At 45.3% G+C, this 18,217-nt stretch overlaps 1 protein-coding gene across 1 annotated transcript; it reads right to left on the bottom strand.

The window, feature by feature from the left end:
* Positions 1–2,410: 2,410 nt before the first annotated feature.
* On the bottom strand, positions 2,411–17,955 carry map1b (microtubule-associated protein 1B; the record flags this gene model as incomplete). The annotated part of the gene is made up of 7 exons (XM_079734124.1): positions 2,411–2,566; positions 2,905–3,143; positions 3,236–8,657; positions 8,875–9,015; positions 9,514–9,596; positions 15,471–15,572; positions 17,772–17,955. 7 exons carry the CDS (start codon positions 17,953–17,955, stop codon positions 2,411–2,413), a joined length of 6,327 nt encoding a protein of 2,108 aa, XP_079590250.1.
* Positions 17,956–18,217: the final 262 nt, after the last annotated feature.

Raw genomic sequence — 18,217 nt, 5'->3', positions numbered from 1 at the left:
CACACACACGTCAGAGGAGGAGTTTGTTGAAAACTAATCGCTACAGCTAAATATGAGTTGGGAAAGGGACAGGGAAATGTCAATGCAAGATCACAAGACAAATATACCATACAGCTGCAGACAAACATTAACAATTGCACAGAGAAAGATGCAGAGATCAAGAGGAAGGATTGAGAGAGACAAAGAACAGAGAGAAAGAGAAAACATGAGTTTGGTTCATATAATGCAGTCTGTTGTTTGATTATGGCCATGCTATTTGATAGTGGTTTATCTGCAGAAAATGTGATTTCTGAGGGGTTGTGGTCGTCTGCTTTACATAACTACATACCTGGCCAACGATGGAAGCGCAAGCCTGTAATTATGGATAGTGGGTCTGTTTCCAGCCGTGATTTGCTGACAGTTTCTTCGGTTAACTTGCCTGCCAAAAGCTATCTGTGGTTTGTTGTATATTGTCCTGGGTTGGTTTTGCGTCATGTAAGCAATTCAAGTGTCTGGTAGTATTGTCACACGTTCATCTTTAAAGGCAAAAATGGTCGTCCTGCCGTTGGGCTGAGCCTTCAAGGCATCTATCTCGCTGCCTCTCTGTAACTGGGTTGTTACAGCGGTAAGCTAGTTATTTATTTATTTTACAAGAAAACGGCAGTATTCCAAAATAGTCGTTAATAATGTTACAGTACCACTGGAAGCAGCAAATGCAAAAAGCTAATTTGATGCCCGATCTATCTTCTCCTTAACAGCCAACTCTGCAGCCATGACATTCATATCCCAGTTCTAATCAGATTTACTCTCAGAGGACACCTATCTGCCGTGTGCATCTCAGTATTAATGTGCGTCCCTTTAGAACATTCCCTGTCCACACAGCTATTTATAATTATACTACAGAGCTTTAGAAAAACAAGACATTTCAAGATATACAAACATATCCTGTCATGGCAACTAGAAAGAAAAGGCGAGGGTTTTCCTATAGCTAACAATAAACCACAACATGCTAACCAACAAACAAACCAACAATAACATGAATGAAGGTTTGATCTGGCGCAAATTCAACCAATTTAAAGAAGTTAATATTAATAAATTAACAATTTAACACAATTTAAAATAACAGTAATGCTTAAGAGAAAAAATAATTCTCCAATTCTGAAGAGTGGTGGGAATGCCCTCTGCTACAAAGCTCCAAACTGTTGCTAATCTGTAAAGCGCAAGAATTTGCCGGAAACAAAGATTCCTAAAGCTAAGAAAGCATTCCACTGTCAATACAATCCAGCAGCATGATTATCCAGCAGAAACATCATTCAAGAATACGGTAACGTCTCCAAGGTTTTAATAAATATTCAGTTTGGCGCAATGCCAACTATGGAGGGTAATGCTAGCGTTAAAAGAGGAAGCATTGTCATCCTTATGCTAAGTTCATTTCTCAGGGTCAATAGCGTTGGTGGTGGTCATCACGACAGTGGTGTTTAAACTATTCTGCAGCTTTCTTCCGACTAATTGATAACCGTACATTCAGTTTGACTCTCTAAGGCAATTTCTCCAGATCCCTTAAGTCTTAGTGGGAGGGATTATCCAACAGACACGTCATTAACTTGGCTTTTCGCATGGCAATTCAGTAATCCAAAGTGTGGACGAAGATATTTCGTTGGGTGTATGCTTCCTTATATATACGAGCATAGATAGAAGAAACAGTAAAAACTACCTTGTTAAATAAATAAATAAAACACACAATAAGGATGTTGTTTGGATTTACTTTTGAGGCGTGAATGTCCCACGGCTGAACGCGTCTGAATCATCCGTACCACAGACAGCTCGTATGGTATAGTGTTCACAAAGCAGTGATATAGTTTAGGTCACAAAAGAAGATCACCACTTGAAGCATATAGGTTATATATAATAAGCCCTCTCAGGATCATCAGTACATCACAATTACTTTATCCGTCAGAATGGACCATTTTCACAGTGTGTGTGTGGGGGTGGGTTTTTATAGCAGGGTAAACACAGATGTAGCCCCTACATATTAAAGGGCCCCCATTTCACCACCAGGCTGATCTATCCGTCAGATGTCTGGGTAGACACGCCCACATGTGATGTCACTAGAGGGTCCTTTTTAAAAAGCTTGTAATGAATAATCTGCATCCCATCTGTTGGTGGAAGAGGGGCACTTTAACCTCAGGTATGTTTGATTTATGTGTCTCAGTGTGCCAGCCTGGCCAAAGTGTGGTCATCTTCATTCGTTTTGGTCTATTTTGGTGCGACAGTTGATAGATAAATGGAGGAGATCCATATTTAGTGTTAATCGCTACACCCGTGTCTGTCCTACTCCGGACCACCACTGTGAAAAGGGGTCTCATGCATTCCGTTCCCTTCGTACATTCCACCGACCGTTGTGAACAGTCGCTGTGCTCGCAGTGCATACTTATAACTCTATCTTACAGGCGGGGAAAGACTCGTCCTGCATGACCACGGTGCTGCTGCTGGCCAGGACCATGATGTTGAGCTCTTGCTGCTTGTCGTGAGTCTCCTGGTACCACTCCCGCATCACGTCCGAGTCGTGGGTGGGGATCAGGGTCACCTGGGGGGAGATGGTGTTGAGTATGGTTTGGTAGAATGTTACGCTAAGGGTGCAATCCAGATAATGACCAGCAAAGTTATGAGGTTCGGTTGGTTCATAAATGAGACACACATTTGCGTATATTTGCGCATTTGCGTTTATCGATAGGCTGTTTATTCAATCTAAGATGAATGTCCCAATAGGACAAACATTTATCCAAGCAACCCGCTGTATCTATACGGACAAGATAACAGGGGTAGAATTGAACTTGAATGGCCTTCAGCAAGATAGCAAAAATTCATTATTCATACACCACATACATAATATGTTCAGCTACATCATTCATAGTGCATTCATACCTGCATATCGTTTCCCCACTGGGCCTTTCCCTCCAGCAAGGCATCCAGAACAGTCTTGTTGGGCTCCTGAGCCGGCTGGTCGTTGCCACTGACCACGTAGTAGGATGAACGAACCCGCTTGAAGAACTCAGCGTCCACGTTCTTAGCACTGCAGTGGTTGGGGATGTAAACCAGATCCATGTACATGGGAGGACAGTTGGGCACCGCAGCTCCACTCGAGACCTTGGTGTTCCCAGAACCTGAGAAAGAATCATGAGAAAATATATAAAAAGAATGGCACGTTTAGAGAGGTGCGTTGGTAATATTGGTTTGAATGATGGATTACGCTTACTTGTAGTACTCTTCGCTCCTCTAGATGCAGAGGTGTTGGTCGCGTTCTTTGCATCTTTACCTTCTCCGACTATCTTCTTTGGTGAGGCCGTCTTGGTATCTTTGGCCTTCGCCAGGGCGCTCTTCCTGGCTGGCGAGCCGCTGGTTTTAGTGAGCTTCTTCTTCTTGGTCTTCTCCGCGGCTGCCTCCTCCTGGCGCTCCTCAGCCTTGAGGGCCTCGGGGTCCACCATGCAGACGTCAGGGGGGGCCGAAGACGGGGCCGGGTCCTTCGCCGCCGGCGGAGGTGGGTCAGCGTGGCGGTAGGTCAGGGTCCGGTCAGTGGGCAGCGTCTCAGAGTCGTCCTCAGAGTCGATGTTGGCATCGGCAGTGATGGAAGGGCAGTCCTCGGTCCCCGGGGGGACGTCCGAGTCGGTCTGGGACGGAGCGGACTCACTGATGGAGGTCGGCGGGGTCTCCTCGCACTGCTTGGCTTGGAGCTTTCCGCCCGGGGGCGGGGGGCCTCCGCCCGACTTGGTCAGGAGTTTCCCTTCCTCCAGGGCCATTTCCTCGCTCATCAGATATTCTAGCGGGTTGGGGTTCATGAAGGACGGTGACAGCTCTGTCTTAGGGTGACGGTATTCGCAGGAGCTGACCAGGCAGAGGTCCACGTCTGTCTTGGAGTGGGGAGAGGGGCTCTGCTTTGAAATGTTGGGTTCCTGGGAACCACCGGCACACATGTAGTTTGGGGATAGAGGCAGGGACGATGGGAAGGGGACTTTAGGGCTGTTGGGGGATTTTGAGGGTGGTGTGGACATGTCACATTTGAAGGGATTTGTCTCCTTGGGAGAAAGCGCCTCTCTGGGTGGTGAGGATGACTGCGGTGGTGGAGATGATGATGGTGGTGGTGGGGTTGATGGGGGGGGTGATAAAGAGGGTGGTGGTGCAGATGATGATGGTGATGGGGATGACTGGGGGGATTTCAATGAGAGTTGTGGTGGTGATGACTGTGGTGTTGGTGAGAATGATGCTGGTGGTTGTGGTGGTGATGATGATGGTGGTGGGGATACTGATAAAGGTGGAGGGGATACTGATGGTGGTGTAGGTGAGAATGATGATGGTGGCGGTGGTGGGGATGATGATGGTGGTGGTGTGGACACTGATGGAGGTAGGAATGATGGTGAAATCAATTTTGGAGAGGTGTGTGTCTCGTAGCTCTGCTCTGTGTCTTTATTGGATTTATTTGAAGTTTCTTCCTCAGAAAGAGATGTTGGGCTGTCGTCTTGTTTTCCTGGTGGACCTCCGATCAATGGTGATGAGTCAGTGGAAAGAGGAGAATGGGTGAGAGAAGCAACCCTCTGGGTTACTGGAGACTTGTCTGTTGGCAGTAGCATGCTGGGTGGCATTTCTCTCATTTGGCATGGAGTGGTGACAGAGGGAGTAGACTGAGATACATCCGATGGAGATGCGGAAATGACATGAACTGTATCCATCTCTTTGAAAAGAACAGTTGTCTCCACATTGAATTCGTGCTCGCCCACTGGTCTCAGGTCCGATCCTTCTGAGGGGCTGTAGTCCACCTCCGTGGGGCCATTCTCTGTAGCACGGGAGCTCCCTGCCAACGATGGATGCTCTGGAGACTGCTTACTAAAGTCCAAGGCTAAGGAATGGTCAGGGGAGTCCTGCCCCAACTCCACGGAGGTAGTAGACTGCTCTGGGGATTTGGCCTCCTGCGCTTGTGCCCTCATCTTTGCCTTTGGCGAGTTGTCAGGGGAGATGGACATTGGCCTGGGGCTTTCCTCCTTGGATGGGGAGCCCTCCGCCTCATGGAAGGGGGTTGGCGTCTGTACCACAGAGACAGACAGCGAATCCACCTCTGTGGAATGAGGCGAGCCCACCTCAGCGTGAAGCGATGGGGAGTCAGTGGTGGGCTCGGGGAAGGAGCAGGTGGCCAAAGAAGCAGTGGATGCCGAGGCCAGATGGGAGAAGGTGTCATCTGCTACCGCCTCTTCTATTGGTGTACCTGACTTGTCTGATGTGGTGCCCTCTGATATTGACATTTTGCTCTCCTCTTTGAAAGTGATGTTGGTGTCGAATTCATGTTTGACAGGGGCTGCTGCCACATGACTGTCTTCTCCATTATTTTTCTCTGCGTCAAATATTGACTCTTCTTTCATTGTGGGAAACTCGTGTCCAAGGGTGAGTGGGCTTTGCTGCGGGGACACTGTCTTTTCTACATGTGAAGATATGGCATGCTCAACCTCCTTTGGCTCTGGGCTGGCACTTTTAGACGAGTCCTCTCTGTCACTGGTAACCTCAACAATTGTGGGTCCCTCAGCATTGTCCTCAGATGCTATCATTTTAGACTTTTCGTCTACTGGAGACTGATAGTAAGGTGTGTGACCCGAGGATTGAGGTGAATTTGTGTCCTCTAATGTCTTATCATCTGGGCTGATCAAAGACTCAGCTATCCCCTTTGGCGATCCGGTCATAGTGGTGCACAATTCAATAGGTGAGGCAAAGAGCAAGGGAGCTTCGAAATTCATCTTCTTCTCCATAGAAGGAGAATGTATAAGTGGTGAGGTTGAGGAAACAGAATTCAATCTGGTTGAGTCTAGGTCTTCTTTGTCACATGGCACCTTATCTGACACCTGGGCCTCTACGGCATCATCGGATGGGAACTCTCTGCAGAATCTATCTGCTTCGAGGGGTGAGGGAGGAGATATAGTGCAGGCAGAGGGAGGGTAGTCTTTGCCCTCTGTGGCATCGCTCTTGGAGAGGTCAGATTCTGGCAAATCCTGGAGTGGGGAGAGACGTCTCACTTCAAACTCCCCATAGGTCAACGTGGCAATTCTGCCAGTGTCCTGAGAAGGAGAATCATTTTCATCGCTTGTGGTATCCCTAGGTGTGGACATCCCGTCCATTGGAGTGGGGACACTGGAGATGTCCATGATCGATTGAGTGTGGCCGGAGGAGGACACCTCCAGAGCTTCTTCTATGTTTTCGTCATCGGAAGCAGTTTCGCCTTCAAAGCCCACTGGAAACGTTTCATCATGTATGGACGCTGCCGGAGAAACCGGTGATGAGACTTTGGGGGAGGCTGATACAAGCAAACACACTTTCTCAGTGTCCATTTCCTTTACATCCTGAACCTTATCTTGTTTGAGTGTTTCATCCTCAATGTCATCATACGTTTCGCCACCAACTTTAACAGATGTGATCTCATTTTCACCAAGTATTTCATTGTTATTATTTATAAGTGTTTCTTTTTCTGTTTCCACGGTTTGTGGTGTGTAAACTTTATCTGATTCCCCCCTCTCAATATAATCTACCGTGTCAGATGTCTCTTCGAGTCCAGTGCCTTCATCCTCAAATTTCTCACTTCCACACCCATCAATCTTTTCCTTGGGTTCCGGTTCATCGGGAGTCTCTCCACTTTCCCCCTCAACTTCTGTTGTAATTCCTTCATCGATAGACTCTGCGGCTTCAGAGGACTCTTTTGTCTGCAACAATTCTTCATGCTGGATCAACACAGCTGGTTCCTTTTGGGTTTGCTGTATCTCTCCCTCAACTACAACTGATTCTTCAGCTTTAAGCTCTTCAAAGTCCTTAGTCAGGTCTTCTGGAGAAGACATCAAGGACCTCACTTTCTCCATGTTCTTTGCAACAGCATTGACTGCACATACAGGTTTAGCTTCCTCCACTGTTATTTCTTTCTTTGTCACCTTTACCTTTTCCTTTTGTTTCATAGAACTTCCAGCATCTTTTTTGGAAGATTCAGCTTTTACTAAAGCCTTTGGTTTGGTCAGTTTCTTTGCCTCAATTGCAGCCGGCACCTTTTTCACATCTTTGGATGACCTCTTCATATCCTTCCTTGATTCATCTTTGTTTAGCTCTTTCTTCACCTCCTTCCTGTCTTTCATGGGAGACTCTCTCCTGAAATCTCTTTTGAGCTCTTTCTTTACCTCCTCCTTTTTTACCTCCTTTCTGGTTTCCCTTTTGGGGGTAAGCTTTTCTTCTTTCTTCATTGCCTCTTTTTTTACCTCCTCATGTTTCTTCTCAACCAACTTTTTAGGTTCCTTCTTCACAATCCTTTCTTTTTGAGTCTTGAGCTTGTTTTTCTCTTGAGTCTCATGTGCAGCTGCCTGCTCTGCCTTCGGTTTCAACTCTTTTTCAGGTACCTTGCGCATTGGGGCTTTCTTTTGTGTTTTTTCCTGAAGAGATTCTGCATCTGTCTTTTCCTTTTCAGGAACTTCTTCTTTGGACTCCTTCCTGATGGCCCTGCTCGGCGAAGGCCTTGGGGTGGATTTGAGGCTCTCTCTGCTGTCAGTTCTGTGCTTTAGCTTCACCTGCTTGGGCTTAGCCTCCGCTGCGGCGGCTGCTGTGTTGGCACTTATGGCTTTCTGGGTAACAACTGGTTGCTTCAAGAAGTCCAAGTGCTTTAGCTTCTCTAGCCCTTCCAGGATGTGATGCTGAGTGGCATTTCCAGGAAAGAGGACACGCACTATCTTCTCTGAAGGGTTGGCGGGATGCCACACAATCAACGATGAAATGGACGTCAGTGAAGATACCGGAAACTCAGATTCTTTTCCATTGGGTAACATTATTGAGACTTTGTCTTTCTCACTCCCGGTCCATTGTTTCATGAAGTGCTGCAGCTCCTTGCTATTCTTGGATGGATTAATTACATACATCTCAAGCATCCCAACGCCCATTTTCTGAAAAAGAACAATTGGTTCTATGGTGTTCCCGACAGGCCTATGCAGAGACTCTGTTTTCAAGTTGAGCTTGGTAAGGAACTGCTGAATGTTTGCTGCCTCCTCCATGTTCTTACGCACCCTATAATTAGGCGCTGGGTTTTCCAAAGTTTCGGGAAGATTTACGAACACAACACCGATGTCTGGTGAGATCCTGTTCTTGGCCCAGTCACTGTTGGCCGCCGAGCCCTGGGACTGTTCCTCCTCCATCTCAGCCACCTTCCTCTGCAGCATGCTGTTGATGCCGGGCAAGTTGTCGTCGCCGATGTGCGTCAGGAGGATTGAGTCCACCCTGTCCAGGTGCCTCACCAGCTTCCAGAAGCACGACTTCCTCCCCGAGCCGCCGTTAATCAGCATGTTGAAGCCATTGACGGCAAAGAGTGCTGAGTCACCGCGTCCGCCGGGGAAGATGTAGCAGCAAGGCTTGGAGAGCTTGAGGAACCCCCCTGAGGTGGGCGGCTCCAGCATGTCGAAAGGAGAAGGGATCTCCACCGACTCAGATAGGTATTCCGTGAACTCGGAAAGGCCCTCCATCTCCGGGAGTATGAGAGCAGAGTTGAGCTTCATGTTGATGAAGTCCTGCAGGTTGTGTTTGTCCAGATTAGAGTTCTGCCAGTCCCCGTGCTCAGGGCAGGACAGGGTGAGGTTGGCTTTGTTGGCTGGGTGAATGGTGGTGAGCAACTCACCGATCTAGAAATAAAAAGAAAATGGTCACAACATTTCAAAACGGGTCTGACTCTGTATCATTCAAATAATTTAGATAAACAAAAAACGTATATTGATAACTTATTTCCTTTTTTTTGGTACATATAATATTCAAAGTACATACACTATATTACCTTTTGTATGAACTTGATAGAGTAAGTCAAAATAATAAATAATGTTGAAATCTTCTAATCTGTTTTACCTCTTGATCAGTGAAAATGTCGATGAAGTTAAAGAAGGAGAAGGATCCAGACTGCAGAATGAGCTCGCCAGTGTTCTCATAGCACTGACCCGACAGGACAATCAGCTTGTGTCTGGCAGTGTCTGAGATCATCAGACGTACCTGCAAATCAAATAAACAAATAACGATTGAACACAAAATGTTTTTATGGATTATTTTGAAATGTCTCGATGCATCTAACATAGTTGTTGTTCCACATTTATTCTACCTAAATCACACTTTTCATTTTGATTAAATGCCTGTTCATTGGTCTATCCATTTCCTCTGTTCCCTTTTCAGCACATATCCTCGTTGATGACATCCATGAATTGGATTTTGAAAGCAGCGGTGGAACAAACGCTGTTCTTGGATAATTTATCTGAATTCCCGGAGTCCTCTTAAAAGATTTTCAGCATGAATAGCTTTGTTACTGGAGAGCAGCCTTCATTCTGGGCATCTGAGATTCTGATTTTGAATCTAGATTACATTCAAAATATGTACATTGTGTACAATCATACACTGTGATTCATTGGGGTTGGATGTTTAGTCTTGTCTATTGAAAGCTCAGACAAGTAACCTGATAATGTAAAGATAATGTAAGAATCGATGTGTTTCTTCTACCTCCGTGCTGACTGCATCATCTGAAGGGTTAATGAGCACAACTGTCTCCAGGACATTGCTTTTGTGGTGAAGAATCCTCTGGCCTGGGAAAACATAAAACAGAGTGTGTGGATACATGATTAACACAAATCAATACTAGGGGAAGTACTATATGTTAGGTAGTGTTGTATGACACCAACACACATATTGTATTTCCTGTCCGGTCATGGCCAGGTCTTCAACAGCAACCTTTTAGATGATAAATAAATATTAATGATGAACCCTCCTGATTGTCTCAAGATTTAGGTTGGATGAAAATGATGCCCAATTCTGACTGTATATTAATAATTGATCTCCACTGCAAGTCCACAAACGGTTCATAAAAGAAAAGGTAGGCAAACGATAAACAATTGAACAATAATCCTTACCACTTTAATTACCACCATTTAAAATACAACGCTAAAACAGAGTTTTGGAGTCAAAACTCTTTGAAATCAGCGTTTGAATGCTTTTCCTCTGTTGATCATATGAAGGGAGGACATGAATTAAATATAGTGGTTCCTGTCTGACCACGGTTGACAGAAGAAGGCTTCTTCACATAATCTATAGAATAATGCATTTTTCAAATAACATGGTATCTCTTGCTGTGTGTATAGCGAGTCTCCCTGGAGTGCGAAGGGTTAGAGTTGAACTACCCCCCAACCCTGACTGCAACCTTCAGACCTCCCTGCGCCCAAAACTCGTCCCTCACGTTGCTATGACAACAAGGCTGATGTCAAAAAAGACAGCCTTCTGAGATTTGTTAAGTGTGTATATTAATCCACTCTGGTTTCAATGTGGTACACTCTTATCAAAGTGCCGGTTGCAAATGGTTATAGAAATGCATGGAGTCAGCTTTACAGCGGACAAAACAGGACATTTCTTCAAATCCCTTACAGTAAATTGTTTTTTTTATCAATAAGGATAATAAGGGATCCAGATATTCCTTATATAGGGATGAAACAAAAAAGACACATTAAGACAGAAATATGATTTGGATATAAAAATGTATTTGATGTCGGTTGTCATGAGCAACAGAGTAACATAAATAGCTCTGACTCTGGGTACAGCCATTTCAGGAGGATGACATAATAGCGACATAGCAGACTATGGTTACAGTGTAAAATGTTACAGTACTAATTGTGCCGCAGTGTTGTGTTTGTGTAAAAAGTGACCTTGCCTTTATGGCCACAGGCCGTACAGTCTTTACCTACAAGGCCATTCTTCCCCGGACGCCCTGAACGCTTACATAACTTACCTGTGTTGCACCAGGGCTCAGAGTCTACCTATTTGTATTTTAGAACAGACTTATTTCACAGATAAATATACACTACTGAATAAGCATTTAGCAAATATAAGAAAAATATAAATATGTTTTATATTTGATAAATTGTTAAATCATCTATATATATATATATATATATATATTATATATACATTTATATGTATATATAATAATAATAATGATAATAATAATAATAATAATAATAATAATAATAATACATATGTGTATTATTATTCACATTATTGAATTTATTACTTATATATGAATGCACAAACATAAAATACATTTGTTCTATTGTGTGTTTGCTTCATGCTGCGTAACCATCATGGATGTTGGGTGTAAAAGATTTTATGGTTGTACTGCTGGTGATAAAGTGATTTCCTTCAGAGGTAAATCACCGTTGGTTGAGCGAGGGCGTGGTGGGACTGTGAGATACTGCTGCAGCTATCCTTCTATTCTGACTGCTGGCTGCTGGCTGAATCACCCCCACCCATACATATTCCATACAGCAGAGCCTCAGTAAGGAGGCACTGACCCTTTGTGCTGTGATGTCCCAAAAGGCCGTCCCCTCTCTCAGCAGACGGGGTAGCGGCCTTCATGGTTCTACAGACTAGCTGGGTGGGGGGAACTGAAGTTTAGAACCAAGATGGCCGCTAGGTGAACATTATGGATTTTCACAAGCTGGGAGTTTATCCAGGCTTTAGGTTTGAGGCTGTCTAATATTGTTGAGGAAATGGTATTGGGAATTAATTGTGCATAGAACTAAACAAAGAAGGCTAGCAATGACTTAAGTTATTGAATATATTAGATATTAGATATAAGATACGATTATTTTCAAAATAAAGAAATAAAGTATTTCTTTTTTTCTTATATTCTTGAACAGGTAACATTTGGTCAAACTGTTGCCTTTTGGGATTACTGTTCAATATTCATGAGCAAAAAATGTCTCATGTACAAAGACAAAGAAATGTGGATAATTTTGAACATTAAAATGTCTTATTACAAAATGTAATTTGTATGTTCTGTTTCGATCATTTGTCGACAAAAGCCCCCATTCAGGGTTTGGCCAACCATAACTAACTATCCCCCGCTTGGCAGATTACCTCAGACGGATCCGTCGGCAATCTCAGCCTCCTATTAAATAAATAAAGCTCTGACGTCTTGGCTTGCTGGTTTGACCCTGACAATTACCTTGATGGATCGAGAAAAGCCCAGCCCAGCCCATCCCCTTCCCCTCCCCGGGCACGGAGCCTCTCCTGGGGGAGCCGGGAGATGTGACATGCCTCGCCAAGCACTCCCTTTCTGACGGGACAGACAGCCAGGAGCAGCCCAGTGCCCTCCACCACACAGACAGACCCACACACACACACACAAACACACACACACAGAAGCAGAGATATGCACACACACACAGACAAATTTAGAGATTAACACTTAAAGACAGCGAGAGAGAGACACACACACACACACACACACACACACACACACACACACACACACACACACACACACACAATACACAAACACACACAACCACACACAACGAAAAAACCAACGTCTAGAGTCTGGAGTCTAGAGTCTGGAACAAAGGCTTACTTTCCATTTTGCAGGAATGAGGAAACACAATGTGCTTTCTACTGGACACAATTATATATATATTAGTGCTGTCAGTTTAACGCGTTATTAACGGCGTTAACGCAAACCAATTTTAACGGCGTTAATTTTTTTATCGCGCGATTAACGCTCTTTTGGTTTGGCAAACATTGTCGTTTTTTCACCTGCTGTCTAGCAACAACTAGTCACTTAAGAAAAACTCCAAAACCATACCGGATCTAGCTACACCGGAAACAAAACAACAAGCACGCCGCACAAAAACTCCTTAAAAGTGTGTGTGTGTTTGTGTGTCACTCTGTTTGAGCCTGGTACTATAGTTCAATGTTGTCATTAGCTGTTACCTCTTTCCGACCAATCGCAGTTCAAGGACCACCTGGGCTGTACCACTTCGGAAGGGGCCGCTCAGTTACTCCCCTCTAGACAAAATCGACTTGGTTGCGACGTTGACAGTTTTTGAGTGTTACGGCTGTTGAGTGAGTGAGAGGTTGTGGGCGCACAGCTCAGGCTGTCGGACGGCGCTGCAAGAAACTTTTATAAACGCAATATTGTTATCCCGCAGTAATCAGCCCCATAGCCCCGAAACGTTAACGGCCCACCCCAGCTCTCCCGATTACCACTCCGCCGCCGTGTGTGTGTGTAGGTGTTATTCGATTGCCTGGTAATGTGTATAGGCCTTCGTACGGTAGGAATATTCATGCTGGTTTAAATAATAAATGTTATAGTATTTCCCACCTTTAATGAGCAAGAGTTTTGTTCGAAAGTTCAGTGATTGAAACAAATAAAAGCCTGGGCTATTGAAGTTTTACGGTAGGCCTACCACTGTCATGCACCTCCCTGATGTCAAGTGGACCGGGTTGAATTCACTGCGGGTCTCTTCTTATATCCATCTTACCAAATATATTTTATTACTGTCCTTCTCAACACTCTGATCTCATTAAAAGGCTAGCAGCACGAAATCAAGGGATATTTAGTATATAAAGAAATGTGCAATTAATCGCGATTAATCGCGAGTTAACTATGACATTGATGCGATTAATCGCGATTAAATATTTTAATCGCTTGACAGCACTAATATATATATATGCACATTATGTACCTGTCATAATTGTCGAAATAATTGATGAATGGTATTCATCTGAGAATCTCAGCTATACCCTCAGATTTTATAGGAGTCATAAATGGCTGCTGATGAATGGAGGTTCCCAGTCATTGCGTTTGGTCGGGCCTGGAGAGACCGGAGGCGACCAACTCACACACCCTGTGTTCTGCTGTCTGAAGGGAGGTCAGTGTCTTGGAAAGGGCATGTGGACCCTGCAGAGCCATTAGTTCCAGGGGTACCTTCCTCCTGACAGCCTCTAGGGCTGGGTGATAAGGACATTATCATCATGATGTCAATACATATCCTGATATGCTAATAAGTGATGAGTTTAGCCTTCTTAGCAGTCTAACCGAGGCTCAGTGCATTGTCGTTAATGGAAATATACAGTGTGGTATCAGACTAAAACTTTCTTTCTGACGTTTCAAACCTCATATTTGATCGTTTTAAGGCCGTATATCCATATCTTTATTTCATGACGAAACAATAGTATTTAAAGAAGATAAACGATTGTATATAATAATTGCGATTGAGATGTTGGTGTGTAAAGAAATGGTCCAAGGCGGTCTATTATTGCACACAGACACACACAGACCTACCACTCCACACACTCTATATTCCTGCAGCGGTAGACCAAATGTGCTGATGGATCAATAAACATGAGAATGAAAGAGATGGGGCATCTACTCGTCTTGCATCTAGTCACCAAGCAATCCCACTTTTCTCAACTTCACTGTACGCTTCCTTTCATCCCTCTCTCCTCCTCTGATCCATCCCCCCCCCCCCCCCCCAGGAACCCCCCCGCCCCTCTCCTCTTTCTTCTCCATCATCCACCATCTCCTCCCTTCCTCAGGCGTTCCCCTCACCCTCCTCTCCTCCTCTGCCTTCCCTCGCTCTGCTTTCATTTCCAGGAGGGAGACTCGGGCCACAGGGGCAGGCCGCTGCTCATAATCCTGCTCTGCATCAATACTGTGCTGCATAGCAACGGCCCACCACGCGCAGGGAGAAGCAGGTAATGAAGGGGAGGAAAATAGATGTGGCGCACGATGCGGGGAAATGCAGAAATAGGATGGGGACAAGTTTGCCGATGTCCATCTCAAATAGACGTGAGTGGGATGGGTGTGGATGGTATGGGAGGTTGACTTTTTCACAAGACACCCGAAAATAACTGAAAATGAAACATAACAAAAATTGATTCTTCTAAAATGTGTATGAAAAATATGAGAATATTTAGAATCATATTTTGTGAATGAGGGAATATGCAGGGTTCTAAATATTAAAGTTCTTAAAATAACGATGATAAAACATAAACATCTGGCACATGAATAAATCGTGTTTCTATGACAACAGATCTGTCTGGAGCATAATCCAGATGAAGGGTGTGTATCAATCCATTGTTGTTCTGATGACCCTGATGTACACCCTGCCGGCCATAACCAATAGGGCTCAGAGCCAAGGTGGGCGGCGGGCTCCAGCCGCACGCAAGGACACCAGACCGCCGCTCAGTGCAGTGCTGTCGTCCTGATGTCAACGGATAAAATATGAAGTGAAATCATTTGGGATTGATCGGGAGCTGAGTTCCGGAACGGACCGGGATTGCATGGGTTCTGGCAGGACGGCAGAACGTCCGGGCGTCCATGGATGGGCGCAGTTTCCGGCCCGCTCATCCCTCATTGGAATTTAATTGAATTACTAGATCAATTATTTAAAACCGGAACTGCAGAATCCAGACACCCACTGTAAACCTTTATGTCCACCGAACCATAATATAAAATCACACCAAAATATCAGAATGTCTGACAGCATCCCAATATTTACAGAATACATTTCGTACCCGAACTGGTTTGGTAAGGCCCCTGCAGATTCCCAGTCCTACCCCCAGGGATGTGTCTGAGTCCCGGTCCGTCAGTGTTCTGGAGAACATGGTATCTCCTGTCAGTTTACCTTTGACATCAGAGGAGAAGCGGGCCGAGTGGCGTGACACGAATAGCTTCAGCTCCTGGTCAAGGTTGCAGTTCACCAGGTTGGTGTCCCAGGACCGGATCCCTGCAGGAGAACACACAACACCACCCGATTCACACTCTTTCCTTCCATACACCTGTTCACCACCCACCAGGTATGACCAGAGCCCATGGTGTCACATCGTTCTACTGCAGAGTGATCATGCTTTATGTGACCTTGTTTTATAAGAATCGATAATAGGAAATATTCATAGATTTTTGACTTTTGTTGCTATTTTTGTAAACCACAAATCCGAGTCACGAATATAATGAGCATATCTTATTGCTCTGTCACGCAGCGGAGGTAAAGAGAGAGAGGGAGAGGGAGAGAGAGAGAGAGAGAGAGAGAGAGCAATGTTGCAAGTGGAGTGTGTTTGTCTGGCTTTGAGACAGAGACAGAGAGAGAGAGGGACAGAGAGAGAGGGGAAGGAGAGAAAGAGAGAGAGAGAGAGAGCAATGTTGCAAGTGAAGTGTGTTTGTCTGGCTTTGGCAGCCATTTTAAATATGTGCATGTAAAGTGAACTTCCTCACTTCGAGTTCCTAAGGAATGATTTACTGACAATATGACATTTGACAATGCAGAGACGAGATTCAGAATACAATTATGGTTAACACTATTTGAGAATGAAGGGTGTGGCAAAAGGATTAAACCCTATATCAACTGACATCGTAAAAGTCTATATTTGTATCAATGTAATTACTTGTCTACAATGTCCTTACTGCTGTACTAAACAGGGCCCACTCTCAAACGAGAGCTCAGTTTCAACGGGATTTTCCCTGTCCAAATAAATCAAAGTCATCATAAAAGATGTAGGCCTGACTGTCAACAAAGCCTGGCTGTCTGGAAAGAGGATGCTGTCAACTTAATAATCATAACGATCATAATAAATATATCACAATAATTGCAATGCAAGTGTCATAAATTCAGATGATAACATTCAGATGATAAATACCTGAACTTTAGGAAGTTAAAGCTAGCATCAATCTGTTTTCAACGTAGATAATTTTCCAGAAGGTGGGCGTATGTTGTAAGATCAAGTGTATCATTTCACTATAATGTGATGATGGGACAAATGTAATGCTGATGATGTCACTGTATGGATAAGAAGCCATCGTGACGCAGTATCCATGGACCTTATTTGCTTCTCCTTCCACTTCCCAGATATGTCAACTAACCGGCCGGATGTCAACAAGTTTGTGTTTTTTTTTTAATCCTCATACGCCCTGCTGGCTAAAAAGGGATCCTCGCGACTTTCCGTAGGGACCGCAGTGCGGACCAGCCACGCCCACCAGCCGGTGTCGGATGAAAGACGAACAGCAGGATGGATGGAGACCAGCTCACCGACGCAGGGAAATGGTTTGAGCTAGTATCTTCACTGTATGTAGGCCTGCGCCTGGTGCATTTAGAATATGTGTATGGCTAGGCTCCTGAGCAGCCCCCCTAGGACCAGGAGTAGCCCCCCAAGGAACAGAAGCAGGCATACGGGGTATCCTCCCGAGACAACATGCAGCTGCTTTGAGAACAATGGCGAAATAAAGTCCCTTGCAGTAATCGTGGGGTTTCTAAAGATAAAACTGCATAGATCCCTCCGAGGCACCAACACGGAGCCACTCAAAGGGTTTCTCTTATCGTAACGGAATGGTTGCGGAGAAAATGCGCATCCCAGACCTGTAGTCAGGGCGACGGGTCTGCTGCGCTGTTGACGCATCGCCCATGATTGAGCCAGAACGCTGAATCACTCCGGTGGCTCTGGTGAGAACACATGTGTGGATGACAACACTGGCTCTAGAGACACATACACCGGCCGGAACACTAAATAGGCCTACATATGTGTGCCCAACATATTTGATAGTATGTGGTAGACAGATGTTGATGTCCCTATACAAGCAGTAGGACTGTGTGTGTGTGTGTGTGTGTGCGCGCGCGCGCGCGTGTGTGTCTGTGTGTGCACGAAGGCCTCAGTGTGGTAACCTATTGTGTTGTTGTTGGGAGGGGCCAGACAACTTCATTAGGAACAACGGCAGCTCCCCTGAGTTTACCCTTAAGTTAGATCACAGTACTTCACTGATCCGCAATGGACAAATCAGCACTTAAAAGCTCCAACACTGACGGCTCCTATCGCAGTAGATGATGTCTGTATATCTTCTTATCTGAAGGAGACTCACGGCCTCACCAAAACCATCCGCATGATGCCTCCAGCAGCCTCCTCCCATGACCATCCTCTCCATCCTCCCCGTCTCTTACCTTTCTCGATGTCCGCAATCGCGCACTTCAAATGATTCTCCGTGACGATCTCCCCGATGACCACCAGCAGGTAGAATTTGCTGTCAACGAAGTGCTGCGAGAGGCTGGTGGACGTGGGCGACGCCATCACGTTGCGATCTGTCTCTAACTGTTCAAGATCTGCGGATTGCACAAGGGTCGCCATCCTCCCACTTCCACGAAGAGTATAGCAACACGCCCCGAGTGTGTCTGCTGGAACTGCTCTGGAGTCGCTGTACGTGCAGGAGACTCCCCTCCTCGATGGGAGTGGCTCTCCTAGCTTTTCCTTTTTTTATACGCACGCAGACATTGGGTCATATTCGGTAATCCGGCGAGGAGAGGGATGCACAGGGAGGTAGGGAGCGGTATTCGCAGACTCACGACTGATGTCATGTGCAGCCAATGAGGAGGAGAGGCAGGGGAGGATG

The sequence above is a fragment of the Pollachius pollachius genome (genome assembly GCF_949987615.1).
Source record: "Pollachius pollachius genome assembly, chromosome: 4".
Lineage (NCBI taxonomy): Eukaryota > Metazoa > Chordata > Actinopteri > Gadiformes > Gadidae > Pollachius > Pollachius pollachius.
This window is presented reverse-complemented; position numbering and strand designations above follow the sequence as displayed.